We start from the raw sequence: 18810 nt of genomic DNA on the forward strand, positions 1-18810 counted from the left end.
GCAGGCTTCTGCTCTTTTATTGCAAATTTACTTGTGGTCACCTCAGAACACAGGGTCAACTCTACTGTCTCTCCGCTTAGAATTGATATCAACCCAGTGTGCACAGCTGTGCAAAGGTGGGCAGCTCCTGAGGGGCAGGCCCTCTTCCCGACCCACAGCTTTGCTCAGGATCCACTGTTCTCTATAAATCTGGCGCGTGCTTTGGCTTTTGCTCCGAGTGTTAATCTCTTGTTGCTTTGCCAGTGATGATTTACCTGTCTCCACAAATGTTTTCCTCTACTTTCCTTTTGCAAGCGGAGATTGGGGATTATGACCCAGGGAAGCACCCTGAAGGCTACAGCTCCAAGTTCCAGTTTTTCCCTAAACATTCAGAGAAGCTGGAAAGGAAAATTGCTGAGATTCACAAGACAGAACTCAGGTGCGTGACATGCAGTCCAGGCACAGGACACTGTCTCCTGCACACACACAGCCTGAGCATACAGGCTCTGTGCTGCGTCCTCTGCTCCCACAGACCCAGCCTTCCCAACCCTGGGATGCACCACATTCAGTGATCCACGGACAGCACAACTCAAGCCCTGTGGTCTCACTCTCCAAGAAGAGTGGTGTAGGCTGAGGCTTAAAGGCAAAACAGCCATTGTTTTGTAAGGAAAACAGAGAGGGATTGGCCTCTGAAAGGTATTTGCTTCACTAAGATAGATGAAGAGTCTAGGGAAGAAGCATGAACTGGGGAAAAGGAAAAGGAAAACATAAAAGAAACAGCAGAAGAGAAGGAAGAGAAGAAGGATTGAGTGGGGATGTGAAAAATGGGCAAGCTTCCGCCTTCGGTCTGTAACAGTGTGACAGGTGGCTTCTGGGTCAGTGGATGGGACTGTGCAGGGCTGGCCTGATTCATAAATGCTGTGGGTGCCCTGGAGCACTTGGTTCGGGGCTGTGTCTTTAGAACTGCCCCGCTCCACACCACACCCCTGCAGGGAAGGAGGGGAGAAACAGCTGGAGACAAGAGGCTTGTCCTCCTCAGATTCTCTTAGTTTGCCCGGAATATGCCAATTTGTATAAAATAGCATTAACACATCCTTTCACCCATATGAAATAAAATTTTCTACAAAGATTGATTTAAAAAAACAACAATAGGGTATTTGGGCTCCACTTTGTGTGGCATGCTAGAGCACAGATTCCCCAAACTGATAAACTATAAACAAACAGTTGTATACAATGCAATGTTGTGAAATAAAACGTGCCATCATATTGATACATTACAATTTTTTAAAAATCTTTAAAAATGTTTGTGTAACTACCTTTCTGAGGAAGGACAATGCCCAAGGTGGGGGGGGGGGAGATGTTTTTATTGATAATATTAAGCTCAAAGTAGTTTCTGCCCTGACCCCCTCATCCCCCTAAATATACAAAAAGCAAAAAATCTTCACCTTCACTCAAAGATTTTACCAACGAATACGTACCCAAAGCTTCCTTAGCCTTTGTAAACAGACCTCCTGCCCACCATCGGTGGCAGGACTTGTTTCCACGCTCCCAGAGGAATGGAGACACCTACCAGAGGTGGAATCCTGGCTGCATCCCACCCCCTGCGCATGCAGGTGCAGCCTTTCCGGCACCGGCTGGGCTCCTCCCATCACTCTGTTAGGGAAATAGCGGCCCCTTGTGGTAAAGGTCAGAATAAACATGGACCTGTGTGAAGGTTCATGGTTCGTTCATTCAAAAGAGAGATCAGGGATGTGCTAGGACAGCCGGGAGGCACTGCCAGAGGGTTTTAGGAGGTGTCAGAGCGGTGGGGACAGTCCCCCAGAAATCTAGCAGAATGCAGGGGATCCCCCAGAAAATGATGCCCGCTCTCAGGGCCCTGGAGGTTTGGGCCAACTCCAGGGGTGAATGGAACCTGCAAGGCCTGCCAGCCTCCAGACAGGGAATGATAAGCTCCCTGGAAGGGGTAGCTGTGCTCAGCTGCCTTTGGTGCCCAGCCCCTTGCCTGCCACACGAGCTTTTTCCAAACACCTTCCATGTCTCGGGCACACTGCTGGATGTAGAAGTCTGCAGTCAACATAATGCCCACTTACACAGGTACTACTTCCACAGGTTCAGCCTCGTCCTCATAACGTAAAAACGTGTCTGTGTTTCCTTTCTCCAACTCTAACACAAGTTCCTTCAGGGCCCAGGCTGCGCCATATTCCTTGGTATATTTTGCAGCGAGTAGCAGAGGCTGACATATAAAGGTGCTGATTGATGGATGCCTCTCCAGAGGGACACTAGAGGGAATCTGGCCTGCTCCTTCCTTGGGTTGGCTTGTTTCCGGCCCTGTTACTGGAGGCAAATGATGAACTTAGAAATGAACAACTTGCAGTCTTGCCCACCAGTCATCAGAGTTGTTGCTGGCTTCACAAACCGCGCACCCCTCCTCACACCGAAGCCAACCCCACATCTGTAGAAGTACATCTGTCTCACCAGGGCTCTGGACCCTGAGGGAGCCTGATGGTGATACTGCCACTGGTTCTGTGTCGAGCTCATCAACACACCTGCTAAAGAGGCAGCCGGGAGGAGAATGATGCTAAAGGCCCCTTCAGATGGCTTGGCGCCAGGGCTGGTATCTTCCTTTTTCTGCTTGTTTCCTTTTCATAGTCATCACCCTGTGGACAAACAGAGCTATTGTGGAGTCTGGCGAGCTCAGCGCTGTCTCCTACAGTGTCTCGTCACCCTCCATTCCCATGTTTCCTTTTGGTAAAGGAAAAGGGTTAGGCAGTGCCAGCAAGATATACAGGCCCCTTCTTTGTATTTCAGTCTAGATCAGATCACAGATGAGACACCCATGGCTTGCAGCCAGCCTATAGATGTGTTTTGTTTGCCCCCATACTATTTAAAATTGTGAAACATCATAAAAAATTAGCATCTCTGACTTCTCTTTAAAAATCACATCTAGCAATGCTGGGCCCTGAATTCCCACATGACTACAGTCTTGGAACTGAGGAACAGCGGCCCTCATTAGATGCAGTAGCACTCCCTGGTTTGTCACAGTCCCCACCACTCTCCATTGTTACACTCAGCCCATGTCATTCATTATGTAGCCTGCCTCAGTCTAAAGACATCTGAGTTTTTGACCTGAGACAGGAGTCTCTGAAGTTGGTCCTAGAACAGAGCAGGGAGCAGACTCTCGACAAATTGGAGACTCACCCTGAGTACTTCTTAATAATGAGTTTACCTCAGGGACGTATGGAGACAGGAAACTCTAAAATCTCATTTTCTATATTCCAGTGGTCAAACACCAGCAACATCAGAGCTGAACTTTTTAAGAAAAGCACAGACATTGGAGACATACGGGGTGGACCCTCATCCATGTAAGGTAAGAGCCCCCCTTGTTGGAGACTGTGCTGACCTTGCCTCCTCTGGAGGGCGCCAGGAGGGTGGGCCACATGCCTGCGCCACCGGCCCTTCAATATCTGAATGATTGGCTCTTTTAGTGACAGATGCCAGAGAAATGTCTCATTTTGAAAACTCTTCTGGATTCCATGCTGCATAATTTTTTGGTGCCACATCAATGTCGGAGGGTCTGAGGCAAAGTCAATCTGAATAACAGATCCAAAACCGGGGCCCCACTTTGGCAGCAGTGGGTAATTTGGTGGAAATGAAGAGAAGAGGAATGTGGAAGGCCCCCCACAGGGAATGATCAGAGACAGCTCAGCGGACTTCCCACCCTTCGCTGACCTGTAATCTAGTTTCTTTCCAAGAGTGGGTTTTATTGACTGCAGCAAGTCACTGGGCGGAGATGCAGTGGAGTCGCATTTAATTCCATTATGCGCTGTGAGGGTGAGACAGGAACCAGCCGGGGAGGCTCTGCCCAGAGAAAACCTCTGTAATTACTCACATGTGTCTGGCATTTGGGAGATGAGCTCGAGCAGCAACAGTCACTGCGGACAGCACTGGAGACCCATGACCTCCACTTCTTCTCCGCGTCCCAGTTGCTTTGACACTCCTGGTCTCTGCCTCAGCTTCTCCAAACTTTTGCCTCTCTCTTTCCACTACTGGAGAGGCCCCCGTACGACTAGTAAAACTAAATGGGACCAGGAGGACACTGACCCTTTCTTCGTAATAGGTGAGGGGACATCATAAGTTTCCAACAAAAATTAATAGAATAGAAACCAAGGAACCCAGTTATGTGGGGACAGAGTTGCATTTCCCTTAGCTCCCTGGTAAGGTGACAGTAATTTGTTCTTGCATAAAATTTAATGCTGAAACTTCAAATATGAACTTTGAGAACATTCTGGCGCTCAGAAACCCTGGCCACCTTCCCCACTCCTTGGTTCCCTATCCACCAGCACAGCCTACTGCTAGATGACTCTTGTGTTCTTGGAGGCCAGCACTGTCAGAAAACACATTCATGCCTCTTTATACCAAAAAAGTGATAGACAGATATTTACAAATGAATTAGCAAAGCTTCCTAAATAATGCCCTCTGCATAACTGGTGTAGTTTAACTTCCATAAATTGCTCAGCTACTGTCAGGAGGGGCCCTGCACAGGACTGAAGAGACCTTAGAAGTCAGCTGGCCCCAGCTTCAGTACTCGTCTTCTACCTACCAGGGCCTTTGGAGCCTTCTCTGAGCCTTGCTTTCCTCATCTGTGTGAGTACAGTAGGTACTCAATACCTATGCTCCCTGAACTGCTGAGTCACTTAAGAACCTTAAAAGACATAGCTGCCTAAAGATAGATACAGTCATCAGAAGGTGCCAGGTCACCTCTGAGTTTGACTCAAACCCTGCCCAGTCCCCTTGAAGCCACACAGAGTGCCCACCTCTTCAGAGATGGGTCCCTGGGCAGGGCTCTCACCTAACAGCACATAGAGATGGGCAGACAGTGAACCTGAGCACAGCTGAGTGGAGGTGGGTAGGGATCTCCACTGTTGCCCATGTGGGTATGGAAGCTATGGCGGCAGCCAGCCTGGTGTCCAGTCCAAAGTCACATGCACCCTAGGACTGCGGGGCTCCTGGCTCAGCCCTCTCTTTCATGAGTTTGTCTGTCATTGGACACAGAATCTGAAGAGGCTGTAGAAAGGACGACCAGGCACTGTGCAAGGCCCAATCCCATATATCGTATCATTTCAACTCCCAGAAGGAAGGAGGGAAGAGACGTTTGTGGCATGCCTTCCCTGGCAGGCTCACTGGAATCCTTTCCCATTATTGTCTCACTTAATCCTCATGCCAGCCCTGGGACGTAGATATTATTTTTCCTGGTTTATAGATAAGAAGATGAAAGTTCCAGGAGGCCACAATTTACAAGGCCTGAGTGGGAGAACAAGAATTTCAATTCAAGTCACTTGCCGTGCTTATGTATCTATAAGGAGCAGAAGCCCCCAGGAGACTTCCTCTCAGGAGAAGGTGGGAGCAGTCTTCTCACTGGGTTTCCAGTCCTTGTTACTGGGCCCTGTACTTCTTGCTCACCCAGGGCCAGGTCGGGGCCCTGCTGCAGACCCCGCACATGGTCCCTCAGCTCATCTCATTGGGCTCTGGCTCAGAGCCTCCTGAGCAAGGAGAACAGTTCGGGAGCCTTTACTCTTGTTTTTAAGTAGAGTCACTTGGTGATATGCTACCAAGCGCTCGCCTTAATGCTGCTACAAAGAGAGCTGAAATAAGCTGGAGCACTCACTGTAATAAATACTGATGATTTCTATTAACAGAGAGGCAATTACTGGGCCCAGGGAATCTGGGGCATGCAGCCCTAGGGAGGACGGAAGAAGAGGAATCGTTTTGATAATTAAATGAGAGCAGAACAACACTTCGGCTGGGCTCCGCTTTCCTGGACTGATTAAAAAGCTGCTGTTCTTCCTGTCCACACTGATGGTTTCTTTTGGCCCAGAGTGTCCTGGTCTGGCTCTGGGACTAGGAAGAGGAGATCCTACCAACTCTGGGTGGGACAGCCAAGGGGCTCCAGTAGCCAGCTGGCTCACAATAATAGCCAAACTCTGAACTTGCACAAGCTGTGCTGAGCTCCCTACATCTGCTCTCAGCCCCCAACTCCTGGCAGGAGCTCCCCGCACAGCAAGCCTGCAGCTGCAGGAGGAGAGTGGAGCAAACCACTGGCAGCCAGTGTTGTCCCTGTTGCCCAGCCCTGACACCTCTCCAACCACAGGAGCCACCATCTTGTTCCTTCCACAGGGCCCTGGGCCTCCTGCAGGCCCAGACTGTGGCCTCCTGCCTTGCTGAGGTTTATGGAGTGGTCAGATCCATCACAGATACTAGCCGGTACCCAGCCTTATTATGAGTCATGAAGGTGCCATTTATTCAGAGCCTGCATGTGCTAGGCACTTACATACACTATCTCATTTAATCTTTACAATACTGCCAAGAAGATATTTCTGTCCTCTTTTCAAGATAAAAGCACTGAGCCTCTGAGGGACTAATAACATGTCCAGAGTCACTGGTAAGGACAGTACTGGGACTCGAACCTCAAATTGTCTGAGTCTCAGTGCTGTGCTCTTTAAGTTATCATTCGTGGTCTTCCTTCTGGAGAGATGGCATTTATTTAGGAACAAGGTGAGACTCACTGCCAGTTCTGATAGAGACAAAAACCTACGAGACTACTGAAATCATTATATACAAATTTAATGTCAGTTCACCAAGTGGCTTTGTATCTATTCTGTATAGACCAGGAAAAAACTGATTTCAGCAGGATCTAAGTTAGATCAACTATATAAATAAAATTACAGTGTCATTGCTCTGCCCTTAAAATTGGATCATTACTTTCATAATCTAGCTACCTAGGCTCCTATCTAAACAAACCCCCTTCCCCATCTTGACAAGTTGCCCCTGACTTCAGAGAAACAGAACAAGAAGGAACATTGATGGCTCGCCCTCATCCTCAGGTGGGCCCCTCTCGGCTGCACTGTGGAGAGTGTTCAGTTTACTGCTGAAATGAAGAATTTGACCAAAGCCACTTAAGTGGCAAGTTTCCATCAATATTTCCATTTCTGAGCTGTCATAGGGTGACGCCAAGCCTCTTACGGGGTGCCACCGCCTCCTCATTTCCACTCTAGTTTCTTGTGGCCATGTTTAAGTAAGTTGAAACTGGGTGCTTTTCATGACTGACTTAAGGTAAAGGTTCCCAGCTACAAGCTCTTTCAGCAATGGGCATAAGTGTCTGGAGGAGCATGTGGAATCTTCTTCCCTAAGGTTTTTAAAGAATAATAAAGGCTTCATCCACCCAGATTGAATTAGGTTAAATCAGGCTCTTGAGAGGGGACTGGATGAGCCTGAGAGGCGTAACCACAAGAATGCCATGGTCTTGACTCTGTCACACCCAGGTTGTCCTCTGGGGTGGCAGCAGACAGAAGCCTACTTCATTGTATCCAGAGGTGGAACCTGTAGGGACTGCGCAAAGGTGGCCAGATGTCCCTACTTCCAAGAACCAGTCAATGCTGTGATTTCCAAAAATCCTTTTCTGGGGGCCGGCCCCGTGGCCGAGTGGTTACGTTTGCGCGCTCCGCTGCAAGCAGCCCAGTGTTTCGTTGGTTCAAATCCTGGGCGTGGACATGGCACTGCTCATCAAACCATGCTGAGGCGGTGTCCCACATGCCACAACTAGAAGGACCCACAACGAAGAATATACAACTATGTAGCGGGGAGCTTTGGGGAGAAAAAGGAAAAAAATAATTTAAAAAAATCTTTAAAAAAGAAACAAAAATCCTTTTCTGGGCAGAGTGATCATCTTAGGGTGAACTTTGATGATGATGAATTGATGTAGGTCAAGTTTAATGGTGGGTTCCATATGAACACGTGAATGACTCAGTGCAAATCCATCTGCTCTCCAAGTAAAACACTGTTGGCCATGTCCTGGCAATGAGTCATTTGGGCCATCTCCCTAAAATCAGATGGAAGTGATATTTCTCAATCTCTGTCCTCATTTTACAAATGAAGAAACTGAGGTTCAGAGAACTTAAGTAACTCACAGAGCAAATAAGAAGCAGAGCTGGAGTCCTAAACCAGGACTGAATCTCTTTGCGTAGGATAAAAAATTGAAAACAAATTTTTTGCCTCACAGCTGTAGAAGTGAACTGAATTCTTACTGTTCTCTGATGTAGAGTGGGGCTGGCGATATCCACTATGTGGCTGTCAAGACCTGAGTTTTTATTCCACCTCCCAGATCCATTGGTGGCTCAGTCCTGTGGATACTGATTTCATCAGGATGGGAAGGAGACAGGGAGGAAAGACAGACCCCAGCTTGATAAGATGGAAGATCTGAGGAACAGGTTACTGCTCTCTCTCTCACTTCTTTCCTCGTCCTCATTTCCTTCTCTTTTTGTCATATAACTTGTCCTTTCACACACAGATCCCAAGGGCAGACTCACAACAAGAATGACACGTTAGATAGAAGAAACTGGAAAAGTTCCAGAGAAGGTGTCAGAGTGGCTGCCTGTTTGTGTTTTCATGCTGGTACAGATGTGAGGTTTGTCGCTGTAATTCCAAGTCCCACCCCTCACGTGCCAGAGACAAGTAACAAACATTCCAGCTGCCCTCTGTCCCTGTGGACGCCCAGGTGCTGGGGCCTAGTAGCGGCCTTCGTCTGCAACTGTTGCAGTGCAAGCAGTTGGAGAATGGCTCTCCTCATAGGAGAGACTGGATTGGGATTGCTCAAGGTGCTATTATTCCTTACTGGAATGAGGTGGTGTCTAATCAGGGTTTGTTCCCAGCTTGCTCCCTGGTCCAAATCAGCCAGGTCAAGAGAGCCAGCCCTGAGGTGTCTGGACAGTGCAGATGGACACTGCCAATCAGGTAACCTGGCCAGCATCGCCCAGCTCAGGAGAGGACCTTCTGTCCCCTTTGCTCTGGCCAGAGGGGCCCGTCACTGGGATGCCTCGCAGATCTCTGTCGCAGCCTGTCTCCTTCCCCTCCTGCCCACTTCACTTTCACCCCAAATCCCAAATGTATCATCAAGATTCCCTTTCTCCATGGTCCCCTAACAATGAGTGACATCTCCCTTTCTACCCCAATTCCCACACCCTCATTTCCTAACTCGCAAAATTGAAACCCATCAACATCAGGAAAAATAGTAAAATGTTAGATTTTTTTTAAAAAAGATTTTGTCTTCAGTTGAACAAATCTAATTAGTAGCAGCTATAATAATATTAACAACAACACAACCACTAGCATATATTCAGTGCCTACGAAGCACAACGTAATAGGTAGTTAATATTATCAACCCTAGTTTTACAACAAGGAATCAGAACCACAGAGAAACGAGGGAGCTGGCAAGGTCACACAGGCTGTGAGTGGCAAAGCCAGAACCTGAGCCTGCGTGGTCTGACCGGAGCCGTGGTCATGGCGCAGGTGCTCTTCTGCCCTGCCTTGGCTGCGGGGGTCGGGGGTGCAAGAAGAAGGCCCTTCCCCGCCAACCCCCTGCTTCTCTTCCCTACTTTTTATTCCCCGCCATCCACAGTCCTCTGCAGGCCCGACCCTGCGTTTCCATCCTTCCACCTGTTTTCCCTTCTAGGCCTTTCCTCTCTCTCAGAGAGCACTGTAAGACACCTTCCCCACCTCCACACTTGTGTCTTCCCCCCTTGTTTTTGCCCATATATGTACCCCCCACGGCAGCCACACTGGCCCCTCTTGCCTACCTCACTGTCTTACACCATCATCTAATAAGCATTTCCTGCGGGCCTGTTGTATGAGTCCAAATAAAGTAAGGTCTCCACCTTCAGGTCTCTGTCTTTCTGAACCTGCAGTTTTAGGACTTCCTTGGGTCCTGCCTGCACAGTGAGCGGAAGGCCTGTCGGTGCCCACCCTCTGTCTGAGGCAGGCTGCCTCCCTGCAAGCAGAGACCTCCCTCACCCCTTCTCCCAGGCATTCCTCCCTCAGAGGCCAGCCTCCTGCCCCAGATCTCTGCCAACCTGCTGGGTTAGCACTGGTGCCCCTGGCAGGGACTGTGTGCAGTGCTGATGCTCAGGTATTAACAGGTCACCAAGCGCTGATGACAGGCAGGAGGAGATCCAACCCCATGGCTTCAGTATCTCCATTCAGGTTATTTTTAAACAGCCTTTTGCCCTTGGTTTGAATGACATTGTACTTGCAGCCAAGTGTTGGGGTCACGACAGACCCTGAGGCGAGGATAATAACAACAATATGTTATTTGGAAATGTTTGCAAAACAGTTTATTTCCTGGGCCCAGACACTCACACATGTAACCCTGACTCTAAGAGACAGTTTTAAGGCCAAACCATTTTTCCTGAGGCAAGGCTCATGAGGGCCTGAGGGGACTTCACTGTTCTTAGGACTGATGAGGCTGAAGACCTGTGCCAGGCAGGTAAACTGGGGGTGGGAAAGACTGGAGGAGCCTGACAGCCACAGCCCCCACTTGCATGCTTCATGCCAGGTCCCTGACCCCGACCCCAACCCCATGCCCCCCAGACAGCTGTCCTGCACGCACATTTGACCAGCATCCTGGCATAATTTTCTAGCCACCTGAACACATTCAAACCCTGACAGAGAAATTTCTCACCTGAGGCCCCCATCGTAAAGGAGGCTCCTCTGAGAGACCACAGTGCATCAACTGGCTTTCTGTGCCCTGTCCTAGCAGAGAAAAGGCCTGGTCCTCACAGAGCTCATTCCCCATGTGAGGGAACCACGACCTAGACCTCCTCCTTTGCTCAGCAGAACTTCAAGCCTGGTCTTTACAAACTGATGGTGACAGGTGACTAGGAGGCCTCTGTGTTGGTTCAGGCACCGTAGGGCTGCCGATGGCTGTTCCAATTGACTGGTTGCTTCTTTTCTTCAGCTAAACCTTCCTGAGCGAGCCCAGTGTGTAGGGCCATCATGCAAATGATAACAGCCATTCTCTCTCTAACAGCTTTTTTGAGATACAGTTCACACATTAAAAAATCATACTTTTAAAGTGTGTAACTCAGTATTTTTTAGTATATTCATTGAGTGATCACCACTATCTAATTTTAGAACATTTTCGTCACCCCAAAAAAGAAACCCTATTAGCTGTCACTCCCCATCACCCCTTCCCCACAGCCCCTGCCAACCAGTAATCTTTTTGTCTCTATGGGTTTACCTGTTCTGAACGTGCCATATAAATGGAATCATACAACATGTGATCTTTTGTCACTGGAGGCTTACTTAGCATGATTTTGAGGTTCGTCCGTGTTGTAGCGTGCATCAGTACTTTACTCCTTTTTACTGCAGAATCGTATTCCACTGTATGGATGTACCACATTTTGTTTATTCATTTATCAGCTGATGGACATTTGGACTGTTTCCACTTTTTGACTGTTAGGAATAATCTCGCTATGAACATTGAACTTATGTTTTCAGTTCTCTTGGGAACATACCTGGGAGTAGAATTGCTGGGTCATATGGTAGCTTTGTGTTTAACAATTTGAAGAACTTCCAAATTGTTTTCCAAAGTGATTGCCCCATTTTATAATTCCACCAGCAATGTGTGAGGGTTTGCCATTCTCTTTGGATGTTCATAACAGCCTTCTAAAATTGATGAAATTATAATCTACAACTTACAGTTAAGGCCACTGAGGCTAAGGTAAGTAATTTGCTTGTTTCTTCCAAAGGCTATGCTCTTCCCTCTGTGACCTACTACCAGGTATTAACCCTGTATCAGCGATGAACAACTGTGTTTCTCACGCTTTCACTTCTATGCCTGCATCACCCTGATGAGAAGTCTTGTGTTGCAGGATGTGTCAGGAAATGCTGCATTTCTGGCCTTCACTCCTTTTGGATTTGTTGTTCTGCAAGGAAATAAGAGGGTCCACTTCATTAAATGGTGAGTATCTTCATTTCCAAAACAGGCTTTTTATACCTCACCCACTGGGGAGGGCTGTGGTTCCCGTGTCCTTTGTCTGTGATTGGGTAGTTATGGTTCTGAGCCCTCTCTAAAGCCTTGCATCCATTATGGTATCTGATGAAGGTAGTGGTCTCTTCCTAGGGATCCTATTCTTCCAGAGGGGTGTTCCTGAGAGCCAACAGCCTCTCCAGAGAGAGGAAGGTGTGGGAAGTTGATTTCTAGCAGCCTGGGGCTGGAGCCAATGTTAGGGAAGCAAAGTTCCCATGAGAACTGAGTCCTCAGGACTGTCCCCCACTGAGGGCCATAGCATCTGCATGAATGCTTACTCCTTTATCCAGTCTCCTAACAAAGGAGGTGTTCACAGTGACCCCTGAGGCAGATATAAGTTACCTTGTTGCTCTGGCAAAACACCCTCCTCGGGCCAGCCCACCACCATGGACACTGCCTCCAAGAGCACAGAAGCTGCTCCGTCTCTCTCCCATTCCTCTTTGGAGCTTAGGTGTCCTCAACCTCCAGGAGTCACATCCCCACTCTTTATTCCCTCTCCCACTCCCATTTCTAGTAGGCAAGAGCCACTGCCTCAACTGAAGCTACTCTGAACTGCTTCCTCTCCGCCCCATCTGTCTGGGGTGTGTTCTGCATGGCTCTGGGTGCTGATGCGCTACAGACTCTGGTTTGTTGATGGACATTTGTCTCTGCTGGAGACCCTTTTTCTGGCCTCATCAGAACATGTTGCATATTCTACTATGCCCCTGTGATTTCTGTGCCTTCTTGGGCCTTAGACTGCGAAGTCTAAGGTGGCAAACTCCTCCCATGGACTTGGACAAGTGGATTTCCTTGGCTCAGCAGAGCTCAGCTGAGAAACCTGCTCCTGTCATGGTTCCTTTGCCTTCTCCAGAAGAGCTAATGGGGAATCTGAGGACAGAACTGCTTCCTGGCAAGCTTCCTGCTGGGGGTACTGAAGGGCGTCTATCCTCCCATGTCCTCCTCGGCTCCCCTGCTGAGCTTGTGCACAAAAACCACCTTTCCAACGCTTACTGCTCTTGTGAAAAGTGGCAATATGATGGTCAACCAGAGTGCTAGTGACACTGCTCCTCAGATGTGCCCAACCAGGTGCCACCCCCAGAAAAACAGCCATTCACAAGGCAGCCTGCTGCAATGGAGGAAACAGTGTACACTTCAACACCCCCATTTGCTAGGCCACTCACTGCACTCTATGGGTGAAGATGTAAGAGTTTGGGGTCTCCTGTCCAACAAAATTCTTTTCTTTTCTTTTCTTTTTTTTGAGGGAGATTAGCCCTGAGCTAACATCTGCTACCAATCCTCCTCTTTTTGCTGAGGAAGACTGGCCCTGAGCTAACATCCATGCCCATCTTCCCCTACTTTATATGTGGGACGCCTGCCACAGCGTGGCTTAACAAGCAGTGTGTAAGTCCACACCCAGGATCCGAACCGGCAAACCCCGGGCTGCCAAAGCAGAACGTGCGAACTTAACCACTGCGCCACCAAGCTGGCCCCCAAGATACTTTTCGTTAAAAGACAATGAGCAGAGTCAGGCCACCACTCTCCCAGTGAGGAGCACTCGCTGCCTGGATACAGCTGGAGTGTCTGATGTTCCTTAGAGGGCCTGGATCCTGAGCCACACTCTAACCAGGATAGTTGTCTCATTTCATCCCTGGTAGGGGGCATGTTTAGCTAGAAACAAGTAGGACACAGCTGTTACCGTCCTTAAAGTGTCCCTACCCCTCCAGAAGCCCTAATGCTCACCCCGTTCTGCTAGACCCTTTTCAACCTATGGCCTATCTCCCATCCCACTTTTCAGGAAGTCTCCTCTTCACTGTCTTGACTTTAAAATAATAGATATAAACCCAATCTCACTTCCAATAGAAAACTCCTTATTTTCCTATCTTGCTTGTTGAAGCCTAGATGATGTGTGTGCTTGTTTGTATATTAATCAATTGATATTTATTGAATGCTGTGTATGAGAGAGATGGATTGGGAGGGAATCAAACAGGGAAGGAATACCACGTGGCTTGTATTAGCTCAAAACTAGTGGTCAGCAGTTGCGAACTCTCATCCTGACCCAGCCATGATTTCCAGGGAACAAGGGATGTTCTTCTGTCCAGCAGTAAATTAGGTGTGTGGTTCTCACCACCTTTCTGCTACTTCCTAGGATATTAAGGAAATCTCCCTAGAAATTGCAGAGAGGAAGAAGTCAAGTAGAGGCCGATATGCACGGTCAGACCTCTTTGGGGATCCCACATGGGTAGAAAAATAAAGACTCTGCTGCCAGTGAAGTGGGAGGGCCTTTGGGCTCCAGAGGGCAGCTGTGTCAGGCAATTGGAAGGGAAGTGAGGAGTGACCAATGCTGAAGCCTAGTTCTCTGGCTCTCAGGGACATCCACCTAAAACCCCAGTCACTTTTACATTTTGTAAGTGTAACCAAGGCTGAGAGCAGTATGTGGAGGTGAGGTCTAAGCCGTGCCATGTACAGTAACCATGTCACTTCTTCTGATTTGTGTCTGTCCCGCGGGTGACGTACCCCAGTATCCTGTTTGCCTCTTTTACTGCAGCCATTCACTGGGCTGGTGGCTTCAAGGATTTTTCTACAAAAACCCCTAAGCCCCTTTCCTGGTCAGTACGCTGCATGACTGTTCCATGTAATCTGTTCTCTCTCTTTGGTATGTTGCCCCACCCACCCCACCCCACCCCTTGAGATCGTTTGACATTGTCTGCATTAAACTGCATTTTCCATCCAGTGGCACAGTCACTTGAAAGACTCAACTCCCTCAGAACCTGGTTGCATTGTTTTCATTATTTGCTGTATCTTGAACTTTGGCCTCATCAGCTACCTGTGGCATCTTACGTTTGACAGTCCCATCTAGATATGCACCTGTGTTATGAACCAAATCGTGAAATGGCCAGGACCACTCTAGCTAGACTCACTCTCCATGCAAATGTTTCCCTTTACAGCCACTGTTGATGAGCCCGAAATCCTATCACCCTATTATTATAGTGTGATTGACCAGAAAACTTGTGGATTGAACTGTTCCAACAACTGTTCTCTAAGGCTACTGCGCTGCTGTCTTGTTTCAGTTCTAATTTTGGCTAAAACTGTGTCTGTGCCTGGAGCCCCTTCCAGTCGGGGTGGGCTGTGCATCTACAAGACTTAGCTTTGAACAAGCAGCCCACAGCAAGGTGACAGGTGCTCTCTTTGTGCTTCTAGGAATGAGGTGACCAAGCTGAAATTTGAAGGAAAGACTTTCTATTTATACGTAAGTCAGAAAGAGGTGAGTGCTGACTTCCTTCTCTTCAGGGAGGGCTGGGCCACTGGGTTGGTTCCTGATGGCCAGGGCTGAACCAAAGTGGTCCATCCAGGTAGAGCTAAGCCACCTGCATGCTAAGCCAAGACCTGGAGGTAACGGATGGGGAAGTGGCTAGGCTCTGGAGCACAGGACTTCCTCAGGGAGGCTGGTGACACCCAGAAGTTCCATACCTCCAGGAGCTGCAGTCAAAGATTCTTTTGCTTCCATTTGAAAATTCCAAAAAGATGATAAATACAAAAAAAATAAAGAAGAAAATTCCAGATGAGAGTGCCACTTTCTCTGGTGAAGGCTCTCTTGGTTCAACTTGTGCCAGCTGAGACTTACTTTGATTGGACCTGCTGTGTGTGAACTTATACGCTGAACTGAGCTCGGCCCCAGTGGGTCCTGTCGGCCTTGTCTTCCCTTCCAACTAGCCAGCTGCCAGGCAGCCCCTGCCCCATCTGAAGCCTCCCCCAGGAGTCATGGGGAGCCCTCAGACAGCTTAGAGGTCAGTGTCCTGGCCTACGTCACCCTTCACTTGTCCATTTACACTCAGCTATTTCTATGTGGGATTTTTTGTAGGAAAAGAAAATTATTCTCACATATTTTGCTCCAACTCCAGAAGCCTGCAAGCACCTCTGGAAATGTGGAATCGAGAACCAAGCCTTCTACAAGTGAGTGGACATATGTGACGGGGACTGCCTTTATCAGAGCCAGAGTCATAAAAGCTACTTTTAGAGGAATGATGGACAGGAAACTGAGAAAGGAGAAATGAGATGACAAGGCTGGGCTTCCTTATGAAACTCAGACCCCTTTCCGGGCATCTGTCTGTACCCCCTGGAGGGACAGAGCTGAGGTCTGGGAATGCATCTCAGCAGAATTGCCCAAGTGGTCTGCCTTTCGAGGTTCTTGGACAGCCCCATGTGGCAAAGCAGTTTTGGGTCTTTTCAGGGTAAGGCTTGGGCCAGAAAAAGCCCATGGGTGCCTGACTTGAAGTAAGTTGGTTCTGTGGAGCCATTCAGAGCCCTGGGAGGCCCAGAATACAGCAGCTCCGTGAAGGAGGAGGCACAGCCTGGAGCAGCTCCCTAAGCCTTAGAGAGACATGGGGCCCACTCCCCAGCAGATGGCCTAGTGCTGAGCTGGGGTTGATACCAGTGCTTCCTGGTGTGTCACTGCCAGAGGTGTTGCCAATAACAGGCCAACTGCCCAGGAGCCTAGGGTGGGGTAGTTGGAGGGGGCAAGAACTTGTCTGTTACTGAGAAGCCAGCTTTCAGCCAAAGGCAAGAAGTTTGCTTACCAAAACGTTTTGTAAAGTACATGAAGCTTTTGTGCTCAGTTTTCTTTGATTAAGAAAGTGGTTATAAAAGCATTAGGGAGTAAAGAAATAGCCATCAAGAAACTGGGGTGATGCCAGATAAAGTATGTTTCAGTAAAACCCTTGGTCTTGTTTTAAAAATAGAATGCAATGACTTATGCTTTAATAAGCTGTATCTTAATCGGGACAACAGAAGACAGAGTGTCTGGTATATTCCGCCCCTGAAGGATCCTGGAGAGAACAGAATTGCTCTGGGCTGAGGGGTGGTCACCACGCTCCTCCCCAGTGAGCAGACTCTGCGACCCGCTGGCTGCTATGGGATGCAGAATTGGTCTCCTCCTCGTTACTAGGGCCACAGCCCACAAGCCGTTTCTTGGGCAGGCTTCCCGAATTGCTTAATAATTTCTATGCATTTCATACCAGCATCAGGGATGAACTGAATGGGCAGCCTGAATTCTAATGTGAGTGGGCTTCTTTCTTCTTATGAAGAAGACACTCAGAAGAGACTTTTGCATGATCAAATTTCCCTCCTGTTCAGTCCCTGGCTCTCCAAGGAAAGCCAAGAAACTTTCAGCACCATTTCTGAAGGCCTTTGTTTTTCCATCTGTATCATGGGAACAGAACTGTGCTACTGAACTGTGACCAAACTGTTTCTGAGTCTTCCCATTAACAGATCTCCACACTTAGCTAGCCCCGTCAACACCTACACTGGAAACCAAGGTCATTTTTCACTGTTTTCCATTGATTACTTAATGTTCTAATTAAGTGTTAAAAGCTTCTAGCCTAGGTCAGATCCCCAGTTTTGCCAAGTCTATAGCAGCGGCCACTTTGGCCTCACTCTGAGCATCTGTCACGTGCAGGTCCCTGGCCCTGCCTTTGGCCCAGTGCTTTGAAGGGAGCGGGTCAGACTCAAGAATATGCTTGGGCAGGAGGGCAAGTAGGCTCAGATCCTCACAGAGCCCTGAGACAGGTGGGGATGGTGTCTCCTGGCAACTGTTATTCATGGATTGCGGGACAGCTCCCTCCATAGTCAGTGCCCACTCATGACAAAGGCTTCAGACCCAGACCCGTTCCAGCTGGGTTAGCAGTAGAGGCACCCAGAGCATGGTTGGCTGAGTCGGGTCTTGGGAGACTTCACTCTGGACAGTTCTGCCCCAGCTTCCTTTTCTAAGTGTGAGAGAGCTATGGGATCAGAGAGGTCACCCAAGAGGATATTTCACAGTGCCCATGGCCTTCCAGGGTCTCCACATCAGCTGTCTACAGCCTTGAAAGTGATGTTAATAGGCATTCTGGGGTAGGGGGAATGGTTCCAAATTCAAATAAATGATGGAACTTTTATTAAAGTTAAGCTAGTTTCTTCATTTCAGGACTTCTCAGAGCCTTTAATATGATAATATACTGTAGGACTCTCCAAGAGGGAGATGGACTAGGAAAAGCAGCCCCTCCTTTCTTCTCCACCCACAATTACCCAGAGGTGGACGTGAATCATCAAATACTAGGACTGGAAGGGACTCCTGAGGTCAAGTAGTCGTAGCTCCATCATTTTATGAATAAGAAGACTGAGGCTAGGAGAGGAAAGGAAATTTGCCGAAGGTCACACTGCTAATAAGTGGCCTGGCTGAGACTCAGTGGGTGGCATTCTCTTATTCCCCCAGAGCATCTTCCCTAACATTTATTCCCTCAGTTCCCCTGGTGAATCCCATGAAGCACTCTTGGAGAGCCTCACTCTCCTGACACGAAAGTGGGTTTCAACATGACTGTCCCCAGCACTGAGGCCGGGAGCACAGCCCTTGGGTCCTAAAGGAAAGTCAGAGACAAGCGGGGCTGTGAGGGGCCTTTCCCTGAAGGGATTCCTCAAGTAGCCTTCGGAAGGAGCTGGGAATGCGCTGCCTTGGCCTGTGAGGCAGTTGCAGGCCATCTGTCACACTGGACTTTGCCTTGCTGCAGGCTGGAGAAGTCAAGCCAAGTCCGCACAGTGTCCAGCAGCAATTTATTCTTTAAAGGGAGCCGGTTCCGATACAGGTAAATAGTGACAGTAAGTAACCGTTATGGACCTATTTTCAGACCCTTCTCTGGAGAACAGTGGCTCAGTGGTCCTTATCCTTGAGAACAAAGAAACTGGGAGCCTACAGAAAAGCCTGAGGTTTCCATCCAATTCTCCTAAGCCTTTGACTATTTCTTTCCTTCTCTGCAGCTGTTTGGTCTGTAGGGTTTAAAATGCGTATCTCCTCCAACTTCCCTTACAACAGAGCAAAATAAGAACTGTAACAGTCATTTTTTTCATGTCTATCTAAAGATTTCTCTTCTTTTGCAATATTTTTGGAACATGCTGGACAATGAGGAATCGTTCCTAAATGAGAATGGAAGATCTCAAAGACTCCAGAGATAGAGAGCTCTCTA

General features: G+C 48.5%; 1 protein-coding gene and 1 long non-coding RNA gene across 7 annotated transcripts in view; one reads left to right on the forward strand and one right to left on the reverse strand.

The window, feature by feature from the left end:
- FRMD5 (FERM domain containing 5) overlaps positions 1–18810 on the forward strand; it is a 300073-nt gene that overhangs the window by 270052 nt on the left and 11211 nt on the right. For 5 of the 6 annotated variants that reach the window (XM_014847088.3, XM_070502427.1, XM_044765006.2 and 2 more), the window contains 6 exons: positions 295–418; positions 3259–3346; positions 11682–11770; positions 15017–15080; positions 15678–15769; positions 18358–18432. In XM_014847088.3, the coding sequence (XP_014702574.2) occupies positions 295–418; positions 3259–3346; positions 11682–11770; positions 15017–15080; positions 15678–15769; positions 18358–18432 (532 nt within the window). The remainder of the gene's footprint in view (positions 1–294; positions 419–3258; positions 3347–11681; positions 11771–15016; positions 15081–15677; positions 15770–18357; positions 18433–18810) is intronic. The other variant, XM_044765005.2, reaches the window with a different exon arrangement.
- On the reverse strand, positions 1325–9783 carry LOC139042692 (uncharacterized). The gene is made up of 4 exons (XR_011499727.1): positions 9609–9783; positions 3869–4054; positions 2526–2636; positions 1325–2313 (listed from the first exon to the last, which is right to left on the reverse strand). It is a non-coding gene; the product is annotated as an uncharacterized lncRNA (long non-coding RNA).

The sequence above is a fragment of the Equus asinus genome, chromosome 2 (genome assembly GCF_041296235.1).
Source record: "Equus asinus isolate D_3611 breed Donkey chromosome 2, EquAss-T2T_v2, whole genome shotgun sequence".
Taxonomy (NCBI): Eukaryota; Metazoa; Chordata; class Mammalia; order Perissodactyla; family Equidae; genus Equus; species Equus asinus.